This window comes from Eriocheir sinensis, chromosome 17 (assembly GCF_024679095.1).
Source record: "Eriocheir sinensis breed Jianghai 21 chromosome 17, ASM2467909v1, whole genome shotgun sequence".
Classification (NCBI taxonomy): Eukaryota; Metazoa; Arthropoda; class Malacostraca; order Decapoda; family Varunidae; genus Eriocheir; species Eriocheir sinensis.
The window spans coordinates 1,924,047-1,951,935 of record NC_066525.1 but is presented as its reverse complement, the minus strand read 5'-3'; the positions used below and the strand labels follow the sequence as shown (position 1 = coordinate 1,951,935).

The following is a 27,889-nucleotide window of genomic DNA, read 5'->3' as shown; positions in this document are numbered from 1 at the left end:
AACTATCTCCATGCTTAGTAACTCAAATTGAAGAAAAAGCACGCGAGGGCAGCATTGCACACCATCATGATACCTGCCGAGCCACAAACGGCACTTGGCACTCTCAACCTTCACACACACACACACACACACTGATCAGTCCTCATCACCACCACACACAAACTGCCTCGCTTGTCGTCTGCTCAGCTCCCCACAGGAACGTTACAGTGGCATGGTAGCCCCAGTCATGCATTCGTGTGCGTTTCTGCCGTGTGCTGACCCCTATCAGTGGTGCGATGCGTGATAAGAACTGAAGGTTTGTGATATATCGGCCCCGCTTTACTTGGGTTGAGTTGGTGGGGAATGAATTTGTGGGGTTAGTTAAGTTACTGAAGGTTGTGTTAGTGGGGGTTGATCGAGTTAGTGGAGGTTTGTGTTAGTGGGGGTTAAGTTAATTAGTGAGGGTTAAGTTGCGATGCGTGATAAGAATTGAAGGTTTGTGATATATCGGCCCCGCTTTACTTGGGTTGAGTTGGTGGGGAATGAATTTGTGGGGTTGGTTAAGTTACTGAAGGTTGCGTTGGTGGGGGTTGATCGAGTTAGTGGAGGGTTGTGTTAGTGGGGGTTAAGTTAATTAGTGAGGGTTAAGTTGCGATGCGTGATAAGAATTGAATGTTTGTGATATATCGGCCCCGCTTTACTTGGGTTGAGTTGGTGGGGAATGAATTTGTGGGGTTAGTTAAGTTACTGAAGGTTGTGTTAGTGGGGGTTGATCGAGTTAGTGGAGGGTTGTGTTAGTGGGGGTTAAGTTAGTGCTGGGTTAAATTAGTGGGGAGGGGTTTGAGTTTGTGGTTATAGTGAAGATAGGGTTAGTGAAGGACTGACTGTAATTGGCGCCTTACGAACAATATATTTAATAAGACATGTAACATTCTCAGGGGATTATGCTGTGACACTGGTTAGCAAGTCCTGTAGCAGCTGAATATGATAAATGAGGCTAATAGCAGGTTTAAATGGCCTTTTTCTACTCTGCTTTGGACTTATTAAATACCCTTGTGTACGAAATCATGTTGCTAGGTTGATTGAATTTGTCTAATATAGTTCTTGGGCACTTCGCCAATAACCAGTGTAGTACCGTACGTACGTATATGACTTTTGACATTACAAAATTAAGCTTCTCAACCCTTCAACAATACCCTTATGTACGAAGTCATGTTATATAATACGTTAAATTGATTGAATTCAGTATAATATATTCCTCGGGCTCTTCGCCATAGTACCGATCACGTATTTTGAGATTATACAAGCTTCTATAGCATATATACCTTAAACAAAATCTCTATACACGAAATCATATTATGTGCTACGTTAGATTGGTTAAATTTAGTCTAACATTCCTACCCCCAACCAATATATGATGCGATTTGCAGTAAACAGCTTGAATCCTCATAGGCCTACACGAAATCATGAATCTTTGTATATATATTACGTTGATTTAGCCTAACATCGTCCCTGGACACCTCGCTTACATCTCATACCCTAGCTAGCCTAACATCGTCCCTGGGTACCTCTCTTACAACCTCATACCCTAGCCTAACATCGTCCCTGGGTACCTCTCTTACAACCTCATACCCTAGCCTAACATCGTCCCTGGGTACCTCTCTTACAACCTCATACCCTAGCCTAACATCGTCCCTGGGTACCTCGCTTACATCTCATATACCCTAGCCTAACATCGTCCCTGGGCACCTCGCTTACATTTCACACCCTAGCCTAACATCGTCCCTGGGTACCTCGCTTACATCTCATACCCTAGCCTAACATCGTCCCTGGGCACCTCTTTTACAACCTCACACCCTAGCCTAACATCGTCCCTGGGCACCTCTCTTACAACCTCATACCCTAGCCTAACATCGTCCCTGGGCACCTCGCATACATCTCATATACCCTAGCCTAACATCGTCCCTGGGCACCTCTCTTACACTCATACCCTAGCCTAACATCGTCCCTGGGCACCTCGCATACATCTCATATACCCTAGCCTAACATCGTCCCTGGGCACCTCTCTTACAACCTCATACCCTAGCCTAACATCGTCCCTGGGCACCTCTCTTACAACCTCATACCCTAGCCTAACATCGTCCCTGGGCACCTCGCATACATCTCATATAGCCTAACATCGTCCCTGGGCACCTCTCTTACACTCACACCCTAGCCTAACATCGTCCCTGGGCACCTCTCTTACAACCTCATACCCTAGCCTAACATCGTCCCTGGGCACCTCTCTTACAACCTCATACCCTTTATACACATCACGCTTCACCTCTGGACCCGTCGTCAAGGTCAAAGTGATCTATAAGAAAAGGGTTACATCATCAGCGGCGCCTTGAGAGTAACCATGACAACGGAGAATTCCTAGACGGTGGAGAATGTGAGGGCGCAAGAGATAAGAGAGGAAAATGAGGGTGATAGTTTTAACGCTGCCATGATAAGGTTTTTAACGGCTACTTATGTAAACTGATAATCTATGGTTCCGTTGAGGGGAGAGAGATATGATAGGGGAGAGGAAATTAGGTTAGGTTTGGGAAGAATGGGATAAATTAATAAAATGATCGGTTAATGAGGCTAACACATTCAGCAAGACCCTGATCGTTTTTTTATTCCATTTTGAACTTATATAGTAAGCCTCTTAAACTTTAATGGGAAGTTTAAAATAGATATAATTATTGATAACCTTTGCTACCGGTAGACATATACTTTGAGTCAAATATTTCGTTTCCCAAACACAAGTACATATTTGACAAGGCTTTCATAGGGGTTGTAGGCTTTCCCATGGGTAGTTTTCTGACCCTGGTGCATGGTAGTTTAATTGACAAGCCTTCGATCTATACTGTGAACCTGAGAAAAACACCCATGGGAACGCATTTAACACCTTTTTTTGGACTTTAGAAATGAGTGAAGGAGACGAAAGTGTGAAAGGATACCGACTTTTCAATTTTTATGGTTACTTAAGGGCTTTTCCATGGGTAGTTTCCTGACCTTAGTGATAGTTTGACAAGGCCTCTATACTATGAAAATGAAAAAGCACCCATGGGAACGCATTTAACACCTTTTTTGGCCTCTAGAAATGAGTGATGTGGGAGACGAAAGTATGAAATAATACAGACTTTTTTTATTTTTTATGGTTACTTAGGGCTTTTCCATGGGTAGTTTTCTGACCCTAGTGATAGTTTGACAAGGCCTCTATACTATGAACCTGAAAAAGCACCCTTGAGGACCCATTTAACATCTTTTTTTGCCCTTTATAAAGTCTGAGTCGAAAGAATACCGACTTTTAAAAAAAAATGGTTGCGAGGACCTTCCCATGGGTAGTTTTCTGACCCTAGTGATAGTTTGACAAGGCCTATATACTATGAACCTGAAAAAGCACCCATGAGGACCCATTTAACATCTTTTTTTGCCCTTTATAAAGTCTGAGTCGAAAGAATACCGACTTTTTATGGTTACGAGGACCTTCCCATGGGTAGTTTTCTGACCCTAGTGATAGTTTGACAAGGCCTCTATACAATGAACCTGAAAAAGCACCCTTGAGGACCCATTTAACATCTTTTTTTGCCCTTTATAAAGTCTGAGTCGAAAGAATACTGAATTTTTATGGTTACGAGGACCTTCCCATGGGTAGTTTTCTGACCCTAGTGGTATATATATAGTTTGACAAGGCCTCTATACTATGAACCTGAAAAAGCACCCTTGAGGACCCATTTAACATCCTTTTTTGCCCTTTATAATGTATGAGTCAATATTGTGTAAGAAGCCTAACCCTTTAATGTTTACGAGAATCAGCTGTTACGTGTTTGGGGTGACGCAATGGTCCCCTCATGGTCTGCGCGAGGGTCATCTTGCTCACCACGGCACTAAGGCACTGACACACGGCATAGGTAGGTGCACACGGGTCATAGTAACATCCACACGGGTTAAAGAGTCACTACATGCAAAACTATATATGCAAAAGGTGATTTAACATTGCCGGTAAAAACTACTGGGTTACTTTAAGGTTCTGGGTGAAGGGTTAAGTTGATGCCGGTTGTCCACTTATTGGTTATGTTAATTCGCCGCCTGTTGATTAATATGAAACTTAGTAACGTCACTGTATGTAAAAAAGGAAGAGAGTTTTATTCCCCCCATGTTAGAATCCATACCGGTTAGGCTGAAGCACTAGGAGACTGACCCTGGTTGTCTACTTATTGGTTATGTTAATTCACCGCCTATTGATCTATATGTAACTTAGTAACGTCACTGTATGTATAAGAGGAAAAGAGGGATATTCCCCCCATGTTAGAATTGCCACTGTGTCCATACTAATTAGGCTGAAGCACTAGGAGACTGACCCTGGTTATCTTGTTATTGATTATGTTCATTCGCACCTATCAATCAATGTGTAACCTAACAATGTCACTATATGTAATGTCCATACTAGTTAGGCTGAAGCACTAGGAGACTCACCCTGGTTTTCCTGTTATTGGTTATGTTCATTCGCACCTATCAATCAATGTTTAACCTAATAACGTCACTATACGTAAAAGAGGAAGAGAGGATTATTCCCCCCATGTTAGAAGCGCCACCGTGTCCATACTAGTTAGGTTGAAGGACTAGGAGACTGACCCTGGTTGTCATGTATATTGGCTATGTTTATTTGCCGTCAACTGATTTATATGTAACTTAATAACATCACTATATATGTAACTAGGAGAGGAAAGATAGCCATGGGTAAGAAGCACCACTGAGTCTATTGCCAGGAAAACCATGTTAACCTTTACTGTGTTTTATCCATTACCATATATCAAGTAACTTATGTGAAATCTAATGTCCATGTCTGCTAAACCATTGTAGCTGAAATAACTTGGTAGCTTTCAGAAATTCTCCTGATATACTCTAGCTTAACTTTACATTTTACATAACATTTGCTACTTAACCCCTTGACTACAGATTTCCTAGCAGAAGACATCACCAAGTTACAGGAATGGAGCAAAAAGTGGCTGCTACAATTCAGTGAAGAAAAATGTAAAGTCCTGCACCTTGGGAGGAGATATCCAGCATACCAATACCACATGGGAAACACTCCACTAACCACCATAGTGGCAGAGAGACCTGGGACTATATGCTACCAGACTACCAGTCAAGGCCAAATCCATGCCAATTGCAGCAGATGGGTTAAGATTATAGACACGACACAGTAAAGTTGACATGGTTTTCCTGGCAATACAAGTCCATACTGATTGGGTTCAAGGGCTAGGAGACTGCCCCTGTTCATCATGTTATCGGCAATGTTAATTAATCATCATGTCATTGGTAATATTGATTAATTTGCTGCCCATTAATTTGTATTCAACTAATAAACATCACCACATACAAAAGTGCTGTACAGAGAGGAAAGTTAACCCCTGGTACACCACAACCACTGAGATGTTCCCGCAAAGCCTGGGAGACAAACTCTTATCTCCTTGGCTAAGTTGATTCCCTCAAGAGGATTATGGAGATTGCTGAGGGTCTTTTTATAGCCTGCCTCGGGATGGGTTCACTCAGGACACAAGCGGAGAGGTAGTGGTCGTTTACAGAGGGATGACACAAGCTGGGTATACTAGATTTTGTAATGGTATATTTGTACTAACTGCTTCTGTTGTGCATAGTTTTCTTGTAATGAAGCTTCTGGAAGTGTTACTATCTTCATCTCTTATTTATACCCTCATATTGACTGACCTCTTAACTTTTTTCAGGACCTTCGTCTAAATAAAAGCCTCACACATTTGTGGCCCTAAGAAAGAAATGGCCTGAGTTCACACGAGCATCAAATATGGAGTCTCGGTGCCAAAGTGTTGCAAGTGTTCCTCCGTTAAGTTCTGGGCTTCCTGACTGGTTCTGCGAGTCGGAGTGAAGTGAAGGAGAATAGACTTGAGGCACTGACTGGCCCAACATTTTGCCAAGTAGTTGAAAGAGAAAAGGAAATCATGGAGAACTACTTTGGCCCCGTGGACTATGTGGTCTTCGGCCTGGTGCTGTGCGTGTCTTCTGCCATTGGCCTCTACTACAGGTTCACCGGGGGAAAGCAGAAGACCTTTAAAGTAAGTAGTTTGGGTGCCTGTATATTGCAAGTACTGGTAAGTTACTCATAATTAGCAATACTCCATCAAACCACAAAATTTTAGTTATTGAAACCTTTCAATTAATTCTATTCCTCGGTATTGCTTGCTAACACCAAAACAAATGTCTCTTGTTGTATCTTCATCAAGGCATCAAGCATTCTCATAACTTAAGAACCCTTGTAAAGATGGATTCCCTAAACTTAGCCTAAATAAAACATTTGGCATTTATACATGGACTTTATATATTGTAAAGGCAGTACTAAGTTTTGTACAAGCATCCCCCATATTATGATAAGGTTACGTTCTTGGAAAAGCAATTGGTATAGAATGGCAATTATAAGAGCAAAATATTGTAAAATGAACCATCGTAGAGTGAGGAAGACCTGCACTCTATTTATTTATATTCTATTTTATACATTCATTAACATTTTTCAGGAATACATGATGGCTGACAATAGCATGTCGGTGCTGCCTGTGGCGTTCTCCCTCATGGCCTCCTTCATGTCCGCCATCACTATCCTGGGCGTGTCCAAGGAGAACTACATGTTTGGGACACAGTTCATCGTCATCAACTTCTCCTACCTCATCTCCACCCCCATCGTCTGCTACCTCTACCTCCCCGTCTTCTTCCGGCTACAGAACACCACTGTCTATGAGGTAATGGTGTGTGTATTTACCTAGTTGTAGTTTTACAGGACCTGGGCTTTACGCTCGTGTGGTCCCGTCTCTGTATCTGCATTTATCCAACTTTTCTTTAAAGCTTTGCATACCCCTCGCCGATACTACATCCTCACTTAGTCTGTTCCAAACCTCTATATTTCTTTACAGGAAGCTATATTTCTTTATGTCTCTCAAGCATCTTCTCTTCCTCAATTTTTTACTATGTCTCTTGTGTTCCTGCTGGTAATTTCTTCTTTTAGTAGTAACTCCTCGTGTATATACTTAACTGTGAAATGCAGGAAATCAGACCACCAAAAATCAGTCAGAAGGAAGCATTGCCTTTAGGAGAACAAGGCTAACATATTCAGGCATATATGAAGCCTCTCTAAAATAGTTGTAATTAATGTCAAGGTGGTTCGCTTTACAGTACCTGGAGCGAAGGTTTGGCCGCCTGACCCGCACCTGTGCCTCCCTCGCCTTCTCCCTGCAGATGACTCTCTACATGGGAATCGTCCTCTACGCACCGGCTCTTGCACTCTCAGCCGTCACAGGTCGGTCACAAGGAGGGATTATAGAAATACATATTGAAGGGCAGTACAGGAGGTGTGGTGTGGAGGTAGGAGTGAGAGATGTGTGTGGAGAGGTGGAATGAGTATAGTGAAACATGTATGAATGATTATTTTGTACAGAGGGTGTATAAGAGTCTGATAGGAGGGCAGGGAGGGAGTAGAGGGACTGACAGTACAGGAATTGATAGGACTGAGTAGTACATGAAGAGAGAAGTGTGAATGATGCAGAAAACAGAAATGCCTCTACCATGGTCTGCAAAAGGGGAAGGAGCATCAGCGCTCTAGATAAGAAGATAGAATGTTTAGGGGGACCAGTGTATCGTATTTCTTCTCTGTCCCTCAGGCATACGGCTTAATGTGTCCATCCTCACCGTGGGTTTCGTGTGCACCTTCTACTCGGCTCTGGGGGGCATGAAGGCCGTCCTCATCACCGACGTGTTCCAGTCGATCCTCATGTTCACGGCCATATTTGCCGTCATCACTCGGGGTGTTATGGATTTCTCGGTTGCGGAGATATTCAGGATCGCGGATGAAGGCGACAGACTAGAGTTCTTCAAGTACGTATGCATCAAAGTCGTTTCAAGTTTGTGATGTTTTAAAGCAGTGGTTCCAGTCGTTCTCAGCTTGATATAGTCGTTACAGATTGATTTATTATATATTTTTGATTTATATGCATCAACTCGTGCCACACCAATATGTTTGTTCCCTAATATGGAGGATAGATGGGCATTTGAGTAATGTTTCCCACACAGTATTTCCCCGGACCCTCGTGCGAGGCACACACTGTGGAGTCTTGCCATTGGTGGCTGCTTCACCTACTGCTCCCTGTATGGCGTGAACCAGGCACAGGTCCAGCGGCTCCTAACCATCAAGTGAGTGAAAGCCCGACTCCTTGCCTTCCCTGTCCCTGCTAATGTAGCCTGACAGGACTCATTAGGTGGTGAAAGAGTACATACAAATTGTAGAACACACCTTATACATTTTTTTTCGCCATAGTGATATACGTTTCCACCCAGGGACTTGCACCGTGCCCAGGCTTCCCTCTGGATCCAGTGGCCCATCCTCACGCTGTTGAGTCTGTCCACCTCATTTGCCGGCCTCGTGCTCTATGCCCAGTTCAAGGACTGTGACCCTCAGAAGGACGGCCGTATCAGCGACTCTGACCAGGTTGGGATTTACGTTGTCTTCACTGGTGCCTCCTCCTTAGAGCTTGCTAAAGGAGGGACTTGAAGGGCCTAAGGTAGATAGAGGAGTCTCTTTCCCTTCCTATAGAGGAGTCTCCATGCACTCTTGTATCACACTCAGTCCCTTACTTGCTTAAGTCTTCCCATTTTCCCTTCCTTTCCCTTCAAGGCTACAGCTGAGAAGTCTCTATTTGCTCTTGTATAACACTCAGTCATTACCTACTTGTCTTCCCATTTTCCCTTCCTTTCCCTTCAAGGCTACAGCTGAGAAGTCTCTATTTGCTCTTGTATAACACTCAGTCATATTTTCCCTTCCTTTCCCTTCAAGGCTACAGCTGAGAAGTCTCTATTTGCTCTTGTATAACACTCAGTCATTACCTACTTCAGTCTTCCCATTTTCCCTTCCTCCCCTCTCTTAGGCTGTAGCTGAGAAGTCTTCATTTTCTGCTATCTATAACACTGTGCTTGTTTACTCTATTTTCCAAGCCTCCATCAGTTCCTACTCCTTTATATTGTCAGAATCAAAAGGGATGACCAAAACTCTTTCCTCGCCATCACACTAGACTCCTCATCACCATCATTTACTCTGAGCTTTTTTGTTTTTTATTATTTTTGCCCTTGAGCTCCTTTCTGATGGGGATGAACACTAACCCTTTCTTCAGCCATCCTATTTAAACTGCACTAGACTACTCATCATTTGTAGCTACTGTATGTTATTAAGGTGATGGGGATGACGGCCACTCTTAATATTCTTTCCCACACCACATTTCCACGGGTCTGTCTCCCTCCCGTCAGTTGCTACCTCTGTATGTTGTTGAGACGATGGGGATGGTGCCTGGACTCTCGGGCCTCTTCGTCTCTGGGATCTTCAGTGGCTCCCTCTCGACCGTCTCCTCGGCACTCAATTCCCTGGCCGCTGTTACCTTCCAGGACTACATAATGGTGGGTCTGCTGGATTTAGTTAAGAGGGATGCATAGAGACACACACCCAAGTCCCTTTCACAGTTGGAATGACCACATTGTTTAACTTATAGAACTCCCTGGCTGCCATTACTTTCTGGGACTATAATGGTGGGTAGGCTGGAGTTAGTTAAGAGGGATGCAAAGAGAGACACACCCAAGTCCCTTTTGTAGTGTGATTAACTTGTAGATCTATAGTACATACCTGACAGAATACCTATACCTTGTTAGTCTTTTTTCAAGTTAGATGACTGAGGTATTGGTAACTTAGCAACTGAATAATTGACTGATAGTTGTTTTTTTATTGTTGGCAAAACAGTTTGAGTAAAAACGAAGCAAGAAAGCAAAAAAGCCCTCTGAACACTGACCCTATAAAAGAAAATAGTATAGTTTGCCTTTTTGTTCCTCTGTTTTTTTTATCCTTATCTTATTCTCGCTAAAAGAAAATAGTACAGTTTGTCTTTTTGTTCCTCTGTTTTTTATCCTTATCTTATTCTCACTAAAAGAAAATAGTACAGTTTGTCTTTTTGTTCCTCTGTTTTTTATCCTTATCTTATTCTCACTCTTCCAGCCTTGCCTCCCGAGTCACTCCAGCATGCGTGAGGAGTTCGCCACGAGGATCAGCAAAATTCTGGCGTGTGTGTACGGGGTGGTGTGCATGGTGATGGCCTTCCTCATCCCCCTGGTGGGAACGGGGGTACTGCAGGCCTCACTCACCATCTTTGGGGCTGTCGGCGGACCCCTCCTGGCGCTCTTCACCATGGGAATGCTCTGTAGATGTGTCAACCAGAAGGCAAGTGGAGGAGTTGTGTTATTGGTGTGGTTGTCATCTCTGCGACTTTTTTCCACCATATGATCACGGTAGTTTCAGCGCCATGACTTCATACTTCATCCCCCACTTCTTTCTCTGTTATATTTTCAAGTTTATTTTCCCTTGATGCCCTTTCATGGATCTCACTAATAATAATAATAATAATCCGAGTGTCCTCCGCAGGGTGCCATGTCTGGACTACTCTGTGGCCTTATCCTGACGCTGTGGATTGGCTTTGGTCAGCCGAAGCCAAAGCCGCCCTTCAAACCTCTATCAGTCGAGGGTTGTCGTGCCAATGCCTCCCTGATTGATAATGGTCATGGTATTGGGAACTGGAGCATTGCTGAAGATGAGGCTTATTTTGATGGATTTAGTAATGCATCCACGATTACGCTATTTGAAGATGAGGTGGAAATGATGACTGTTCTTGTGCCTGGGTCCAATGGCACAGTGCCTGGACTCAACAACACAGTGCCTGAGGAAAGGTAAGGCATTTCTGGACCTTCCCAATACACACCCATGCAAAGGAGTTCATGATTTTAACCTCGTAACTTCCGTGACTTTATAGACTTAAGCATAACTCCTTCTTTGTAACATTGCACCGTAACAGACAGTGCTTTAACATTTCAACTTCATTTCACCCTCAGTCATACAGTTTTACATCACTCTCAACATCAGTAAGTTATCCCTTTTCTGCAGTCTGGTCTTCGTAAGTTAGTATAGTAAAAAATCAACTCATTCTACCTTCAGTCATACAGTTTTGCATCACTATTAACATCAATAAATCATCCCATTCTCTGTAGTCTGGTCTCCGGTCTTCGTAAGTTAGTATAAAATAAAATCAACTCATTCTGCCTTCAGTCATAGTTTAGCATCACCATCAACATCAATAAGTTATCCCATTCTCTGCTGTTAGTGTGTAGGAGTCAAAATGGTCTTCGTCACTGTATATAAACACAAAACAATGAATGTGGGTTTATCTTCTCTCTTCCTCGCATAACGTCCCTCTTTTCCCTTATGGGGCTACGGAAATCAGTGAGTGTGACCTTTTCTTCACTGTTCCTCCTCAGCACCCCCTTCCTACACAACCTGTATGCGATATCGTACATGTGGGTGGCGGCCGTTGGGTTCCTGAGCACAATGGTGGTGGGCGTCGTGGTCAGCATTCTCACGGGAGGCAACAAGATACTGGACAGGGAACTCTTCTCCTCGTGGGTCCACATAGAAGACCCCGCCAACAGCGCTGCCTCCCAGAACTTGTGTGCTGATAAGGTAGGACCACTTTTTTTTCCTTGGTGTATGTGAGAGTGGGTGTGTATGTACCTAGTTGTGATATAAAGGAAAAGAGCTACATGTGTGGGGTCCCATCTCAGTTGGTCAAATTTGAACGTGTGGATGCACAAGTGAGAATGGTCAAGATTCTTCTTCTATTCATGTTTGTAGTATATTTTAATTAGGTCATAATATCAGGATTCATATGTATACTATTGATATTGTGTAGACAATTCCAGTTCGCATTGATATCTTCTACATTGTTAGGTAAATTTAGAACAAGTTATCTTCTTGCACTGGATTGATAGACTAACTTATTTTAATCACGTTTTGTATTTTGGTTTTAACAGCATATATTTTCTTTAAACAGTTTGATCGGGCGAGCTGCGGTGACGTGATTCCTGTGTCCTCAAGTGACAAACTCACGCCAGATGACAGAGAAATGTCCAACCTGTGAGGGTAATGAGGATAGGAAGCAAAACTGACAACACATTGTGATGGTGACTGAAGTTTTGACTTAATTTATTGTCACATGAATTTTTACTTTGTAGTAGTGAGTTAGTTTTTGTTATCTAGTACAATGTTTTTAACAAAGAGTTTCTGTTTCTTTTACTTTAATTTTAAATACTTTAGTTTATTTGTATATGTACATGAAGATGGCAGGCACAGACTTTTAGAGAGCAACTGCAGGGAAGTGATCCAAAGACTTTGACGGCAGATTGATTGATTGATTGATGAGCACAGAGAAGTTTGGCACTGGTGCTGAGTTGGCCACTGTGTGTTTGTGTTATTATAGTGGTGCAGGACTGACCCAGTGAGTGGCAGTGGAAGAGGAGGTGTTTGTCCACTGCTGAAGGCCTTTCTGATGGTTGGTTTATGTGGCCACAGCGTATGGCAGACAGACAAGCCAAACTGATAGGCAGAGTGAGGCATCAGAACACACACTGGTGCAACATATTACATTTTATCATTTCTCTTTTTTTAACGGATACTTTCTGATGGATTTTGAGTAACTGTTGAGGACACTGTACCTACAAGAAGACTGCACATGGAAGCAGATTTCTTGATGCAGTTGACATTTTTTCCTAATTGGTCAAATGGATGATTGTTTTTAAGCATAAGTATAATTTTAAAACTGGTAAAGGTTGAAGGAGCTTGAGATCTTACCCCCTGCCCCTCATAATTCTTGTATACCCTAAAAACTGGCTGCCACAAAGGGGAAGGGAAATACAAGGAAAACAATGGCCAGTGTGAAAAGATGAGCACCAAGGCAATTGTCAGCTGTAGTGCATGCCCCTAACCTTACCTTCATGCAAAGCTAGTCAAGCAGAGGTCTGGAGCTAAAGCCATTGACCTCCTGTCTGTTTCTGACCCACCATGGCTTCAATAGGCATGGTATCAGGGGTTTACCATAGAATAGTACTGAAGTTTTAGATACAGTAGTTAAAGTTTTGAAAGTTACCTAGGTATAGTAATAATCAATGAGAATGTGGAGTGAGGGTACTGGAGTTTGGGGAATCAAGATTTTCTCCATAAGATGACCATGAGGGAGGTGGTTCCTGTAGCCCCGTCCCTGACCCACAACACTAGTCCAAAGATCACATATCAAACCTTATTATTATGCCCAGCCTTATCAGAGTCAAGCAAAAACTGTACAATAAGGAGTAAGAGGAAATATGATGATGTGCTAGATTTTTAATGAAAGAATGATGTCATAAACAGATTATATATAACCAAGATGGAAGTAGAAAGTGAAGTATGTGAGGGTTTAATTCTTAAAAGAACAAGTTATTGGATTATAGAGCAGGTCATCAGAGAAATAACTTATCACAAGCACAAGAAAAGACATGGGAGAGAACAAAGTGATCCAACTTGTTTGCCATCTTCAACAGTTTCCAGGTAGACTCTCCGTAGTAATGTGGTTGTGACACTAGCTGCTACAGTAGATCATGTAACAGGTTGTAGTTCTGTAGAGGGAGTAATCAAGTATGGTGACCGACGTCTTGCTCATATGAACATAACCTTGTCTTCCAGTCAGTGTGATACTTAGAACAGAGCCTAGAATTAAACTAAATGTGACGTGCAGTTTTGTGAGGTACTTGCTGTCCATATACAAGTAAATGTGTAGCAGTCTTATACATATGAATGAAATAGGAATAAGGCATTGTTGTTGGGTAGTAATGACATTGAAAACATCCCATCACAAGGTAATCAGCAGCTCTTCATTTTGTTCTAACATGACCCAGGTTTGTCTTGAAGGACACGTCTGAGCCAAAGCGGGTCATTCACGTGTAGGTTGGAGTTTTTTTGTTTTACCCAACTACATATTGTAATAACTTTTAGGATTTGCCTTTTTGTGTGGAGTTGATGTGTTCAAACATGCACTTCGAGCACTTCTTGTTGTTTGGTGAAGTACTCAGCACGAGCCTCTCTGGCAGTCTTGGAGGCATGGCCAAGGCACAGTTTGTCAGGTTACATTCCAGTTCAAAATGTGTATAATTGTTTTAAGAGATTCATTTTCATGCCAGTACTACTATACTATCCGTTTGCTGAGTTTCATACTCCTTACTCCTCATCCATTGTTCAGTCGCTAATAATTTTGCATTTTTCAACTTTAAACGTAATCTTCCATCTTTCTTTTCCTTACAAGGTCAAAAGAAAATAGCTCATTAATTTATTTTATTTATTTATCAAGCTTAGTATATGTTTTATACTGTAAAGTATATTAGGTGTGTGCAGAAGAGGCAGTATTAGTGTATTAGAGATCACCAGTGTTGCAGCAGACTATTGTGACGAGTGTGTTAGCCATGCATGGACTCTCCCGGGGTGCGGATGTCATCAATCTTGAGGATCATCTTCACCAGCTGGGTGGCCAGAAGGATCTGCTGCTTCTTGCTGTGAAGGGTCTCAATCACATGCTGAGTTTTCATGTCTGCAAAAATATCAAGAGTTTAGTTTTCTCAACGGCAATTCCTTACCAATTTCAAGGGTTTTCTATGGAACAAATTACCAATCTTGCTGTGACATTTTGTAAGTATGCATCCCTGGTTTACATTTTGCTCAAGAATTTGTTTTAATATTAAATATTTTATCAAAATTCCTTTATGGGTTAAATATTCCCAATACTAAATGTTCTGGACCCCAATACTGACCACATGTTCCACTCTGGTTGCAATCGATGCCTAACGCAGCATTCTTCTCGGTAATCTGTCTAGCCTTGCACTCTGACAGGGTGTGGATGGGAGAAAGACCCGAGTTTTCAGCAAGAGCCAAAGGAATGCTCTCCAGGGCATCAGCAAAAGCACGGAATGCATACTGCTCCAGGGTAGAAATCTGTGGAACCAATTCATTCACATTAATTAAACTGAATAATAAAGTGCAATTCTGAACCTGTCTTTGCAAAACACAAAAATCTACAACTAGATTTTAGACTAAGTTTCAAAAGACACGTCTATGGAGTCCTGCAAATACCGATTGAAGCTATAGAAGTTTGTGTAACCCAAGGTCCAACCCACCTTATCAGCTTCTTCAGACACAGCTAAGGCACAGGACACTTCAGAAGCACCACCACCGTACACGATCTTGTTGTTGCGCACCAAGTTCCTCACCACACACAGGGCATCGTGGATGCTGCGCTTGGCCTCCTCAATGATCATCTTGTTGCCACCACGGATGAAGATGGTCACGGCCTTAGTGTTGGGGCAGTCCTCAATCACCAGCATCTTGTCTTTGGTTGTGCCGAAGGACAGCTCACGCACTTTGCCGCATGTCCCCAGCTTCTCTGGCGACAGCTCCTCGAAGCGTGGCACAATGCGACCATTTGTGGCAATGGCGATAAGCTCGATCTCTGGGCCACCCACCCATCGCACGGCAGGCAGCTGCTTCTGGAGGAGGAGGTGGTTGGCTTCATCGTCAAAGCCCCACTGGCAAATGGCAAGATTGGCTCCAGCGGCCTTCACCTTGTCCACCATCTCCGTGAACTGCTTTTGTTCGTACTGGTAGAGAGCGTTGTACTCCTCCACGGTGCTGACCTCCAGCTTATGCTTGGTCTTGGGCTTGGGGGGCTCAAAGGGGCAGGTGAGGATGGCCATCTTAACATCCTTGAGTTCTTTGGGCATCTGTGGGTGGGAGAAGTCCTTGTCCACCACCACACCCTTCACCAGCATCGTGTCTTCCAGCTTTCCTCCAACCTTACCCTCCACCTTGATAAGCTCAAAGTTCACGTCCCGCGTCTCCATGTCAGCCACTGCCATGACGGCATCCACAGCGATTTTCGCCATCTGCCGGTGACAGCGGTTGATGATCTTTGACCCAAGGGTGGTCATTGCGGTCAAGATCAGGGGTTCGAGATTGTTCGTGTCGACGGGAAATTCTTCGGCTATCTTCTCCAAGTTTTCGATGGCCTTCTTGGCAGCGAGCTCATAACCATCAGCGATACGGATGGGGTGGATCCCCTTGTCCAGCAAGTATTCGGCCTTCTCCAGCAATGCTCCAGCCAGTACTGTAAAAAAAGAAGAGCAATTAGAGTATATGGAAGACAAATGGTAACAGGAAGGGCTATAAATAATCCTGTCACTATTCAAAGAGAACAGTAAGTACACATGAGGCCAATTATTTTTTTAGTTTAATCAATAAGACCAAATCAATAGCTTACTAGACATCCATTTTTAGCTTTGATAAAAACTTGAAAATTGATGTTTAAAAAAGCAATATAGTTTGAATTTTATGTAAATCTGAAGCTTGTATTCTAAGTTTACCTCCATCTTCCCCATACCACTACTTTTCATCATTAAGCAAAGGCCACCAATAGGCAATAAGTGGGACAGTGTCGACTTACCTACAACACCAGTCGTGCCATCACCAATCTCATCGTCCTGTGACTGGGAGAGCTGCACCATAAGCTTGGCGATCTGGTGCTCCACATCCATCATCTTGAGGATAGTGGCGCCATCATTGGTGACCGTGACATCCCCATCAGGGCTCACCATCAGCTTGTCCAGACCCTTAGGCCCCAGGGATGAGCTCAGGATGGAAGAGACACTCCGGGCCGCCAGGATGTGAGACTGAAATGGGGTTAGTGTCACGTTATGCTTTGAAATACCATTGAAGTGTATTCTGAAGTATGATTCTTAGTATAATTCATCATCCCATATTAGAGTCAATACCTCAAGTAACTCTTTACGGTATGGCAGTAGGTATGTAGTTAGTATTCTGTATTGATCTGACACCCATGAGGAAAGGGTTAGTATTCTGTATTGATCTGACACCCATGAGGAAAGGTGAATGGCTGGGTGGGTTGGCTGAGTGCCAGATGTCCTGACTAGAATATTAAGGCAGGTATAAAGGAAGCTCCCTATTGCGTGTGTGTGTGAAAAATCTTTCACTTCTCATTTAACATCCTTAACTTCCCTTATAAGGAAGGTTAGTGAAATCCCCTTTCTTAAATCTTCATACCAATATAATTTAAAGGAATTAGTAATATATCTTTGTGTTCTGCAACTGTACATGCCCTATAGATTACTAATTATTGCATTTAACTTATCCTCAATTTTACACTACACAATACTTCATCTAATAAATCAACTTGACTCCACCAAAGAAGGTAAGCTAACCATCCAATTATTGACCAAAAAAGGAAAAAATAGACCTCAGGGAAAATTGGGTATATTTAAGAGATTGCCAGACTCGTATCCCATCCATCACCGTAAAGCAATTAACTACAAATAAGAAAAAGTGAAAAATCATTAAAAAAAATTTGAGTGGGTGGAGTGAGTCACAGTACCAACTCCACCCACCTCGCCTCCTGTCACTCCACACCCCATTTCCCTTTCCCCAAGACAAAACCCGAACCCATAAACCCCAATAACCTTTCCCCCTCCCCAAAACTCACCCATTCCCACCATTCCCATCCAAAATCAAGCATTGCCGGTCCTAATAAGGCCCTAATAGGCAATTGTACCCCATCCACCTCGCCGCCCGTCACCCAACTCCCCATTTTCCATTCCCCAAGACAAAACCCGAACCCATAGACCCCAATAATCTTCCCCCTCCCCAAAACTCACCCATTCCCACCAACGATTCCCACCCATTATCTCCCCGACACCTCGCCTCCTGTCATTCCAATCCCAATTTCCCTTTCCCCCAGACAAAACCCGAACCCATAGACCCCAATAATCTTCCCCTCTCCCCAAAACTCACCCATTCCCACCATTCCCAACCTTAATCACACATTCCTAATCCCCCCCACACCTTCGGACAGGAATATCACAGCGGCCCTCACCTTCAGAGCATCAATCCCTGTTAATCGCTTCTGGTGGTCCTGATCCTTCAAAATGATGATGGGTTTGCCGTACTCATCGAAGATCAGCTGCCCGAGTGCCGCCATGGTGCTAGAGGAGGCGTGCCACGGGAAGGATCGGCAGGATATTCACAGATAAAGGAGGAGGAGGATGCGGCGCCTTCTTCCTCTCTCGCTCCCTGCCTGGCCGCCTTCAGTGCACCCTGCCAGATTATCGTACTCCGTCTCAGAGCATTGTATTTTACCGGTTTCTGATCCATAGCTATTCCCGAGAAGCACCAATAATTAACCATTTTAATGATAACTATACATGAAGACAGTTATTGGTGTGGAGGAGACAGTTTTGGGGTTGGAAATCGGAAAATATATGAGGCTGAGTACGACAATCTGACCGCATTCTGAGCCCTCGCCGGGTGATGCCAAACTTCGCCGACCAGTGACATTCAGGTAAAAACTATATATTACGTGTTTAAATGACTGGTATGGGATTTAAATGGGAGTAAATATGAATGTAGATTTGTCATACACTTTATTTAGCGGCTGTATTGACTGAATTTCCTGTTATTAGTGCAGAAAAGTATTCCCGATTTGGTAACATTGCACGTGGTGACTCATCTTCTGCTTCAACGGGGTGACACTTTCGGCTTCGGGGTTTTCTTTCTCCTCTTCTAGCTTCATTTCTGGCTCTCGAAAGGTTATTCTCAGTCTTTTCCTCTATTTATTCCCTTTTCTCATCCTTTACTAACCAGAATGAGCCTTAAAACCATGATTCTTCTTCTAATATTCACCATGACTTGACATTTGTGGGTGTATATTTGCCAGGCATGTATATTTAAGGCCATTATTTATTTTTATTTTGATATGGTACTTTATTTTTGGTCAGATAAAGCTCAATGAGTCGTATTTGTGCATTTCCTGAGCCAAAATGGTGACAAATCGAAGACGTCCCTTCCGCCATAACAAGAATGGAAGAATCGAGAAGAATGTCACAAAGAACGATCTCAACACTGCCTATTGTACACATCACCTTCCTTCCTTACCGTGACACAAGGTGGAATAATAAATAAACCACTTTGACCCACCATTTGGTATATTCTTATTGCTTGGGCGATATATAGAAAACCTGGATGAATTGACCGCTAATTAATATAAACTGTATCTTGGGATTAAACAGCCTGTCCCATCCTTATTAATTAAACTAGTATATTTTCATGCTTCCACCATTTGATATTCATTCTTATTGCTTGGACAATATATAGAAAACCTGGATGAATTGACCGCCAACTAAGATAAACTGTACCATGGGACTAATTAAACAGCCTGTCCCATCCTTATTAATTAAACTAGTATATTTTCATGCTTCCACCATTTGATATTCATTCTTATTGCTTGGACGATATATAGAAAACCTGGATGAATTGACCGCCAACTAAGATAAACTGTACCTTGGGATTAAACAGCTTGTCCCATCCTTATTAATTAAACTAGTATATTTTCATGCTTCCACCATTTGATATTCATTCTTATTGCTTGTATGATATATAGAAAACCTGTATGAATTATCTATTAATTAAACTAGTATATTTTCATGCTTCCACCATTTGATATTCATTCTTATTGCTTGGACGATATATAGAAAACCTGGATGAATTGACCGCCAACTAAGATAAACTGTACCTTGGGATTAAACAGCTTGTCCCATCCTTATTAATTAAACTAGTATATTTTTTTGATTCTTATTGCTTGGACGATATATAGAAAACCTGGATGAATTGACCGCCAACTAAGATAAACTGAACCTTGGGATTAAACAGCTTGTCCCATCCTTATTAATTAAACTAGTATATTTTCATGCTTCCACCATTTGATATTCATTCTTATTGCTTGGACGATATATAGAAAACCTGGATGAATTGACCGCCAACTAAGATAAACTGTACCTTGGGATTAAACAGCCTGTCCCATCCTTATTAATTAAACTAGTATATTTTCATGCTTCCACCATTTGATATTCATTCTTATTGCTTGGACGATATATAGAAAACCTGGATGAATTGACCGCCAACTAAGATAAACTGTACCTTGGGCCTAAACAGCTTGCCCCATTCTTATTAATTAAACCAGTATATCCTCATGCTAATATAAATGCGTAATACTGTTGTAGGCACTTAATTGTTATAGCATATACATTGTTCTAGCAGGAAAATTCGTATAGCTCCTCATCCTTATTAGTATTTTCAAAGGTCATTCCACGGCTTAATCAACCTGCATTGACCACCAGGGAAGCCATACGCTCTAATGAACAATATATAGAGATAGATAGATAGATAGAGATAGATAGATATAGAATTTTTTTATAGATAGATTAATTGGTAGCTGGCAATCTCTTTAGACTTTACCAAAACTTCATTTGTATAGCATTATAATCACATGGTATAGACACTATAGAGAAGTCATACACACTAATGAACAATATATAGATAGATAAATAGATAGATAGATATATAGCTGGCAATCTCCATCCTTATCATAGTGTTTTCCAAGGATATTTCACTGTTTAATCACATGCTATAGCCACCAGGGAGGCCATACACACTAACGAACAATATATAGATAGATAGACAGATAGATAGATAGATAAATAGACATAGATCAATAGAGATATATAGACAGCTGGCAATTAACTTCATTATATAATTATTATAGTATTTTCCAAGGATAGGTATTTCACGGCTTAATCACATGCTATATAGCCACCGGGGAGGCCATACACACTAACGAACAATATATAGATAGATAGACAGATAGATAGATAGAGAAATAGACATACGTAGAGAGATAGACAGCTGGCAACCTACATCCTTTACATAGGGTTTTCCAAGGATACTTCACGGCTTAATCACATGCTATAGGCACCAGGGAAGCCATACACACTAATGAAGAATATATAGATAGATAGACAGATAGATAGATAGATAAATAGACATAGATAGAGATATATAGACAGGTGGCAACATTTCCCTACCACTGGCAACCTCACAGTCAGAAGAGGAAGAGACAGGAAGAGGGGAGGGCCACACGCGTCTTCTGCTCCTCGTATCCTCCCACCAGGTATATATTTTTTCCTTTTTCCCTTTGTAACTTTACTTCAAGACACTGGAGAATGGAGAGAAGGTAATAAAATATACATGTTAGTTAATTAAATGGTCCTAGGAGTTATATTACTAAGCCTTCACGTGATTAGGAGATAACAAGTGCTTTCATGGCCTATTACGACTTAACAAGCAATTATATAATTTAGAACCTTATTTTTTAGGCGTTTAGTGTTTCATTATATATTTACATTCCATATAGCTTTGTTAATAGATTGTGGTTGTGTTAGTGTTAATGGTAGTGGTAGTTTTTCCAAGATGGGCCTTTCAAATTTGACAAGGCCTACTTTGGGTTGATTTGTTATGAGTTGGGTCCATATTTTCAGGTATTTCCTACCTTAATATACCTACGTAGAGGCTGTGGTTGTGTTAGTATTTCCATGGTGGGTAGTTATATGAGCCTATCAAATTTGACAAGGCCTACTTTGGGTTGATTTGAGTTGGGTCCATATTTTCAGGTATTTCCTACCTTAATATACCTACGTAGAGGCTGTGGTTGTGTTAGTATTTCCATGGTGGGTAGTTATATGAGCCTATCAAATTTGACAAGGCCTACTCTTAATTTGTTATGTTTTGGGTCCTTATTTTCAGGCATTTCCCAGCTTAACATACACCTACATTGCCTTAAGGCTTACATAGAGATTCTGGTTGTGTTAGTATTGTTAGTATTTCCATGGTGGGCAGTTTTATGAGCCTTTATCAAGTTTGACAAGGCCAAGGTCAAGTTGCATTTTTTAATATTTTTTTATTTATTTATTTATTTATTTTGAGAGGGGGTGTCAGGTTAGGTTAGGTTTGGTTTATGTAGATTTTTTTTTTTTTAATGGTTTACACTAAATACATGATATGCTTCGCACTGCACCGTTTTTGTCAGTGTCGGCGGACTGTGGTGGGGGCAGGTACTTAATATTGGTGCCAGTCTTGCTTGGCTCGCGCTGCCTCCCATTGCTCCACACGATCCTATTGAGAGAGTTGCATGGAAGTCTAGGTTGATAGGCGGTCATAAGGACAGTATATGGGTTATCTTCAACCATTCAGTGATGGCTGAAAATTGTTAGCTTGAAGCGACGGTCAGGATTTGAATGCGGCTTTCTGGATCACCATGTCCACAAGCTGATCACTCGGCCATTGCTGCCCCAAGAGAAGAAAGTTTTGTGCATCAGGGCCACACTGCTCCCTTCCTCTGACAGCAAAAGGTGAGTTAGTGGACTAAGGCCTAATGATGAGTAATTTAAATCTTGAAGGGCTAGGTATAGTTGATAAATATTCATAAGAAGCACTCTAGAGATCCGAGTGATTCTTATTCTCTTTTACAGATCAGAGGAGCAAAGGGGTTTCATCATATATTGCGTTGGGCTCTCACAGTCACACACAACATGAATCCCTCCTCGAAAGGCTATTCCATGCCCTCACAAGGTGGTCAGCTGCTGCAAATCAAACTGCTTCAGAGGGAAAGACACAACCCTCCAGTGGACTACACCAAGAACTACAACCACTTCGCCGGGGCACGCTACGTCATAGAGTGTGGCATAAAGCTGAAGGCCAGTGTGTTGACCATCGCCACGGCTGCCACCTACTACCACAAGTTCTACAATGTCGCCACGCTGGAGGAGTACGAACCTTACCTCATCGGCTCCACCTGCATCTACCTGGCATCAAAGGTGGAAGACGACGACATTAAAATCCGGGATATCATCAATGTGGGGATCAGCTGTGTGCGGCGCGGGGAGCCTCCTCTCTCACTGGACCCTTACTTCTCCATGCGGGACTCCCTCATCCAGGCTGAGCTGCTGCTGATGCGTGTGCTGGGGTTCAAGATGAAGGTGGATCTGCCCCACAAGTATATGTTGCACTACCTTCTGTCCCTCAAGGAGTGGCTTGGTGTGGACTCCTTCAATGACCTTCCACTAGTGCACTTTTCCTGGACTGTTCTGCAGGATATTTACCACTCACCCATCGTCCTCAGTTACTCCCCTCAGCTGATCGCCGCCACCGTCATCCATCTTGCCCTTCAGGTGTATGGTATGACCGTGCCTGGCGACGATGAAATTAATGAGCGGGCCTGGTTCACGGTGCTGCACCCAGACTGCACCTCCAGGGCTGTGTGGGGACTCATCGCCGAGATCCTCATGGTGTACAAAGAGGAGCAGGACCTGGTCATGGTGTCAGTGTGATGTGTGTGGTATCTCGAAAGTGCTTTGTGCAATGTGAGTGATTCTTTTTATGTATAAGAAGGTAAGGTAGACTAAAAGGTAAGAACAAATGGTGAAAATAAATTGACTGCTATATGTTCATGCATGTGGTGAGGACATTGAGATCACCAAAAGTTTCATGTACCTGCTAGCGTGGCATGACATTGATTGGTCTTGCCTGGAAGTCACTCAACAGATTGGCCTGGCCCACGGTGTTATGGACTCGCTCAACATGAGTATTTGGCATTGTCAGTATCTGTGCAGGCGGACAAAGATTTGTAGCTTTTAAGTCGCTTGTGCTCCTTTTCCTACTGTATGGCTGTGAGACATGGGGCAAGTTGATCAATCCTGCCGGGAGGGGCTTGAGATGGAGAGGGTAGATGCGTGGAACCTTGCTCTGGGGGACTGTCAGGGATGGAGGTGGTTAGTGAGTGATGTGCCCCCAGGCGTATGCTCCCCATTAATAAGTTATACAGATGAAAGAAAGTCAAAAAGAAAAATCCTGGAAACTGAAGTGCAAAATAATCTTCATTGTTCTTTTAATTCTTCCAACTTGTGTCATGCCATATCTGCCATTTTTATTCTAGGGGAAGTAACAATTGACAGTGAAAAATTAGTGCTTTTAATACTTTATGTATGGAGATGTATAACTCTTATTTAAAATATACCTTGCTACAATACACCTCTTTCCTCTGAACCTTACTGTGTGCTACCGGGGAGATTGTGGTGATGGAAAGACAGCCGAGTGGTAAAAGGATTCGCTGCTGTTGCTATTATTATTATTATTATTATTATTATTATTATTATTATTATTATTATTATTATTATTATTATTATTATTATTATTATTATTATTATTATTATTATTATCATTATTATTAGTTATTAGTTATTTGGATTGTTGGGGATATCAAGCAGTGATTTGTAGACTCATCTTGAAGGTCACTAACACCATTTCAGGGATTAGAAAAACAATGCCGATTCTCAAAGCTCTTGCTCGTGGCACCTGGCAACACAAATGCAAATAGCTCTGCTGCTGATTTAGCTGTCAATATATGTGTGCATGTTTTTAATACAAATGAAAAACAATAGCATATTGATGTAATCTCATAACAGTGATGCAGTCATCATGCTTGTATATGAGAAAATGAAGACAGTCTGATTTCCAGTTAGTCAGGTTCAATAAATATTCTCCTGGTCAGGAAGTCCACTGTGAATGGTAACATCACTGGCATGAGTGTCTCCTTGTTCACAGGCTGCAGGCGCAATGGGGAGCCTGGGATGCCCACTGTGCTGTCAGCAAGACTTTGGGTCGGTGGGTGCCCTGCGGGACCACCTCATTTATTATATCTACCGGCCGCTGCAGTGTGGCGTGTGCTGCCAACATCTAAATGGCATACAGGAGCTCACAACTCACTTCAAGTGCCACATGAGTGACGGACTGCCGGCCACTGCCAAGCTGGCTTGTCCAAAGCCACCACCATCCACTGGAGGTGAGTCTAATGTTCCAAGCACCCCGCCGCCCACCGACACCACTGCCCAGGAAAGTGCTGCAGCTGACCCTGATGCTGGTATTGGCAGTTCTCAGCTATCTGATGGGTTTTCCAACTACATGAAGGGTAACGATGCTGCCAACCAGCTGCTGAAGCTGCGCGAGTGGCAGCTGGAGAAGTGGGGAAAGAACTTCAGCAGGCAGCGAGCTTCCTTCGGCAAGTCTCCCGGCATGCTGGAGCTGAGCCCCGCCAGCGGGAGAATGCACAGAGGCAGCCCTCCGGTGGGTGCAAGGGATCGCCGTCCATCCAGCCAGAACAGCTGCTGCACACCACGCTCAGATGTCCACTCTCTCGGCAGAAGCATCGACTCCGTGGAGAGGTTTGACTCCTCTGCTACGCCACTCTCAGTGTATGGCAACACAGGTTCTATGGATGTGTCTGATCACAGCATTTGTCCACAGTCTGCAGGCAAGGATGTGTCAGAAGATCTTGGTCTACACTCACCAGCACAGGCTATCAGTGCATCTTATGGACCTCCTTCCCTTCCACCTGAACAGACAGCCCCCTCCCCCTTGAAAGCAGTGGCAGCTTCTCCTAATCCTGGGATGCCTAGCTCTCCAGTAATAATGGGAGCTGCAATATTACCAAAGAATGTAAACTATTTGGGTTGTGTTCCTCCTGAATCTAGTGCGTCCTGTGATGTAGATGTGAACCAACAACCTGGGAGTGTTGCATCGCCTTCGCTCTATGTGCTCAGTGCCCAGGAAGTGGCCTCGTGTAGCCTCCCACCTTCAAGAAATGAGTTTCAAGACCTTCAGGAGTACAGTGTGTGTGGGACGGAATTTGCCAAACATTCCAGCAAAAGTCCAGAAGCTCCAAACAGTGCCATAAATGTTGACTCATATGAAAACAGCAACAATTTGCCTCTGCTCGGAACTGTAGATTCAGATGAGTTCAGTGCAGACGTATGTTCACCCAGCAAACAGCACCAAGAGCTTCAGCCGGTCACTGCTAATAGGGAACTGCCTCAATCAATCACTCCCACAGAACTTCAGTCTGTCACTGTTAATGAAGAACAGCCTCAACCACTCACCGTGGATACAGAGCAACTTCACTCGGTCACTGCCGATGAAGCACAGCCTCAACCAGACACTGTGAACAGGGACCTCCTTCAGTCACTCACTCTTAGCAAAGAACAGCAACAACCTGTCACTTTTGATATGGAAGAAAAGTCTGGAGTTGCTTCTGGAATGCCTGAGTTGTGGGCGACATGTCCCAGCAACCAGAGCCCTGCAGTGGACAAACATTCCGAAATTTCCAGTAAACCACAGCAGCAGAGTGGCACTGATGGTGACCTGTTAATTGATTCCCAGTTGAGTGACATTGAAGACAGCTTTAGCAATAGAAATGCTGCATACAGTTACTGGTCTTCTAATTATGATGAAGGGAACTTTCACACAGATATAATAAATTCTATATCAAGGAATGTAAGTTCAGATGATGCATTGAAGATGAGGAGCAACACCCACTTTCAAGATGGAAAGAACACAAGTACAAGTGCATTCCAGTGTTCAGGAAATGAGGGTCAGGCTGTCCAGGAGGGGAGGTGTGAGGGGCTGTGTTTCCCCTCAACAGACACTATGCCGTACCTTCACAAGAAATTCCACCATGACCAGGAACGGAAGGTGTTGCCCAACACTGGAGTCGATCAGGTGGCCGACGTAAGCCAATACATCAACAGCTTCCAGTCGGTGTTGGTGAGGAAGCTGAATGGCACACTGGGCGCGGGTATTCCCATGATCTCCAACATTTGCTCAACGTCCAGCAAGAAACCAGAAAAGGAGATGAGCCAGGAGGGTCTGGAGCAGCCACACCAGACCCACCAACCACAGACCAAGGAGCACACTTGTGAGGTTTGCCACCAGAAGTACAAAAACCTGTCGGCTTTCAAGCTACACTGCAAGGAGCACAAGAAAGATGACAAAGACTCATCCACTGGCAATCTCTATAAGGAGTGCCCCAAAGAACCACCAAAGGAAAAACGAAGAAAGAATGAAAGTTACCAGTGTGATCAGTGTTCCAAACCATTTCTTAAGGCATTCAATTTTGCCAGGCACATGCGGGAAGTGCATGCCATCAAAAAGTCCTTTACATGTTTACAGTGCAACAAAGCATTCAGCAGCAAGAGGCATTTACAGGAACACAGTGAAATACACAAGGACAAGAAGGCTCACGAGTGCCCGCAGTGTCACCACCTGTGCTACACCGCCAGTGGGTTACGGACACACATTCAGGAGATACACTCAAACCTTGAACAGCATGCATATTACTGTGATGTTTGTGGGGACAAGTTTGCCAAAGTGTATGGACTGAAGCGTCACAAGGAGAGGAAACACACCAAGAACCAACTGACCTGCCACATATGTTCCAAGAGTTTCTTCTGCAAAGAGGATATGAACAAGCACAGCAGGACTCACGTAGGTGTGGCTACACTGAAATGTGACAGTTGTGACAAAACGTTCAGTACCTCTTGGGTGCTACAGAGGCATTCAAAAATACACCAGAGCACTCCTAAAACTTTTACCTGCAATATATGCAATTTAAGTTTCACACGAAGAGATTCTTTGGCCTCACACTGCAACGCCCACGCACAGAAGAGGCCGTTTGTTTGTCACTGTGGGAAACGTTTTGTCAGGAAAAGCCAACTCAAGGAGCATCAGGACAAGCACAGCACCATCCCCAAGTATTCATGTTCTGTGTGCAAACATTCTTTCAAGTTCAGAGTGTCGCTTAAAAATCACAGTTGTAAGAAAAAAGAGAACGAAACAATAAATTGATATTTTTCTGCATTTAGTTTAGTTTTACCTCTATATCATGTGAATGCTCTTGTTAATGTTTACTGTTTCCTCAGGTTCATTATATTCCTTTATTTATTTTTATTTCCATCATCTGTCAAGACACCTCTCCTCCTGAAATTGACCTATCTTTCGGCTACTCCTCTTGACTCTTTTTGTAGGAGCATTGAGGCGATTTTTTTTTTTTTTTTTTTTCTCTCCTCATTATTGTCTCTTTTTTTCCCCCCTTGAACTGTTTCCTCTACTGTAAAAACAAAAACAAAAAATCTGTTTGCTTCGTGACCCCAGAAACTTGCTGGTTGAAGATTTTTTAGTCCTCATAAT

The 27,889-nt window shown here is 42.9% G+C and overlaps 4 protein-coding genes and 1 long non-coding RNA gene across 18 annotated transcripts; 3 read left to right on the top strand and 2 right to left on the bottom strand.

The window, feature by feature from the left end:
- Positions 1–83: 83 nt before the first annotated feature.
- Positions 84–12,171, top strand: LOC126999729 (putative sodium-dependent multivitamin transporter). Of its 5 annotated transcripts, XM_050862562.1 has the most exons (14): positions 84–270; positions 450–474; positions 3,823–3,917; positions 5,754–6,098; positions 6,555–6,776; positions 7,207–7,330; positions 7,692–7,905; positions 8,101–8,220; positions 8,365–8,515; positions 9,328–9,474; positions 10,064–10,285; positions 10,487–10,788; positions 11,374–11,575; positions 11,946–12,171. In XM_050862562.1, the coding sequence occupies exons 4-14, from the start codon at positions 5,985–5,987 to the stop codon at positions 12,030–12,032; spliced, it is 1,905 nt and encodes a 634-aa protein (XP_050718519.1). In that variant the 5' UTR covers positions 84–270; positions 450–474; positions 3,823–3,917; positions 5,754–5,984; the 3' UTR covers positions 12,033–12,171. The 5 variants fall into 5 exon arrangements, with proteins under 5 accessions (XP_050718519.1, XP_050718520.1, XP_050718517.1 ...); XM_050862563.1 differs by lacking the exon at positions 3,823–3,917; XM_050862560.1 differs by lacking the exon at positions 450–474 and having other exon boundaries at positions 84–295.
- On the bottom strand, positions 481–3,813 carry LOC126999733 (uncharacterized). 10 transcript variants are annotated; one of them, XR_007753533.1, is made up of 4 exons: positions 2,216–3,813; positions 1,862–1,952; positions 1,729–1,772; positions 481–1,682 (listed from the first exon to the last, which is right to left on the bottom strand). It is a non-coding gene; the product is annotated as an uncharacterized LOC126999733 (long non-coding RNA). The 10 variants fall into 10 exon arrangements; XR_007753534.1 differs by having other exon boundaries at positions 481–1,637; XR_007753530.1 differs by having other exon boundaries at positions 1,729–1,952; positions 2,216–3,018; positions 3,199–3,813.
- A 2,073-nt stretch (positions 12,172–14,244) lies between the features above and the next one.
- LOC126999730 (T-complex protein 1 subunit epsilon-like) lies at positions 14,245–18,083 on the bottom strand. The gene is made up of 5 exons (XM_050862565.1): positions 17,856–18,083; positions 16,413–16,638; positions 15,091–16,076; positions 14,728–14,908; positions 14,245–14,507 (listed from the first exon to the last, which is right to left on the bottom strand). The coding sequence occupies exons 1-5, from the start codon at positions 17,958–17,960 to the stop codon at positions 14,377–14,379; spliced, it is 1,629 nt and encodes a 542-aa protein (XP_050718522.1). The 5' UTR covers positions 17,961–18,083; the 3' UTR covers positions 14,245–14,376.
- A 2,800-nt stretch (positions 18,084–20,883) lies between these two features.
- LOC126999727 (cyclin-Q-like) lies at positions 20,884–23,897 on the top strand. Its single transcript, XM_050862558.1, has 2 exons — positions 20,884–20,984; positions 22,342–23,897. Exon 2 carries the CDS (start codon positions 22,402–22,404, stop codon positions 23,197–23,199), a length of 798 nt encoding a protein of 265 aa, XP_050718515.1. The 5' UTR covers positions 20,884–20,984; positions 22,342–22,401; the 3' UTR covers positions 23,200–23,897.
- Positions 20,927–27,554, top strand: LOC126999716 (zinc finger protein 699-like). Its single transcript, XM_050862481.1, has 2 exons — positions 20,927–21,047; positions 24,473–27,554. The coding sequence occupies exon 2, from the start codon at positions 24,485–24,487 to the stop codon at positions 27,545–27,547; it is 3,063 nt and encodes a 1,020-aa protein (XP_050718438.1). The 5' UTR covers positions 20,927–21,047; positions 24,473–24,484; the 3' UTR covers positions 27,548–27,554.
- Positions 27,555–27,889: the final 335 nt, after the last annotated feature.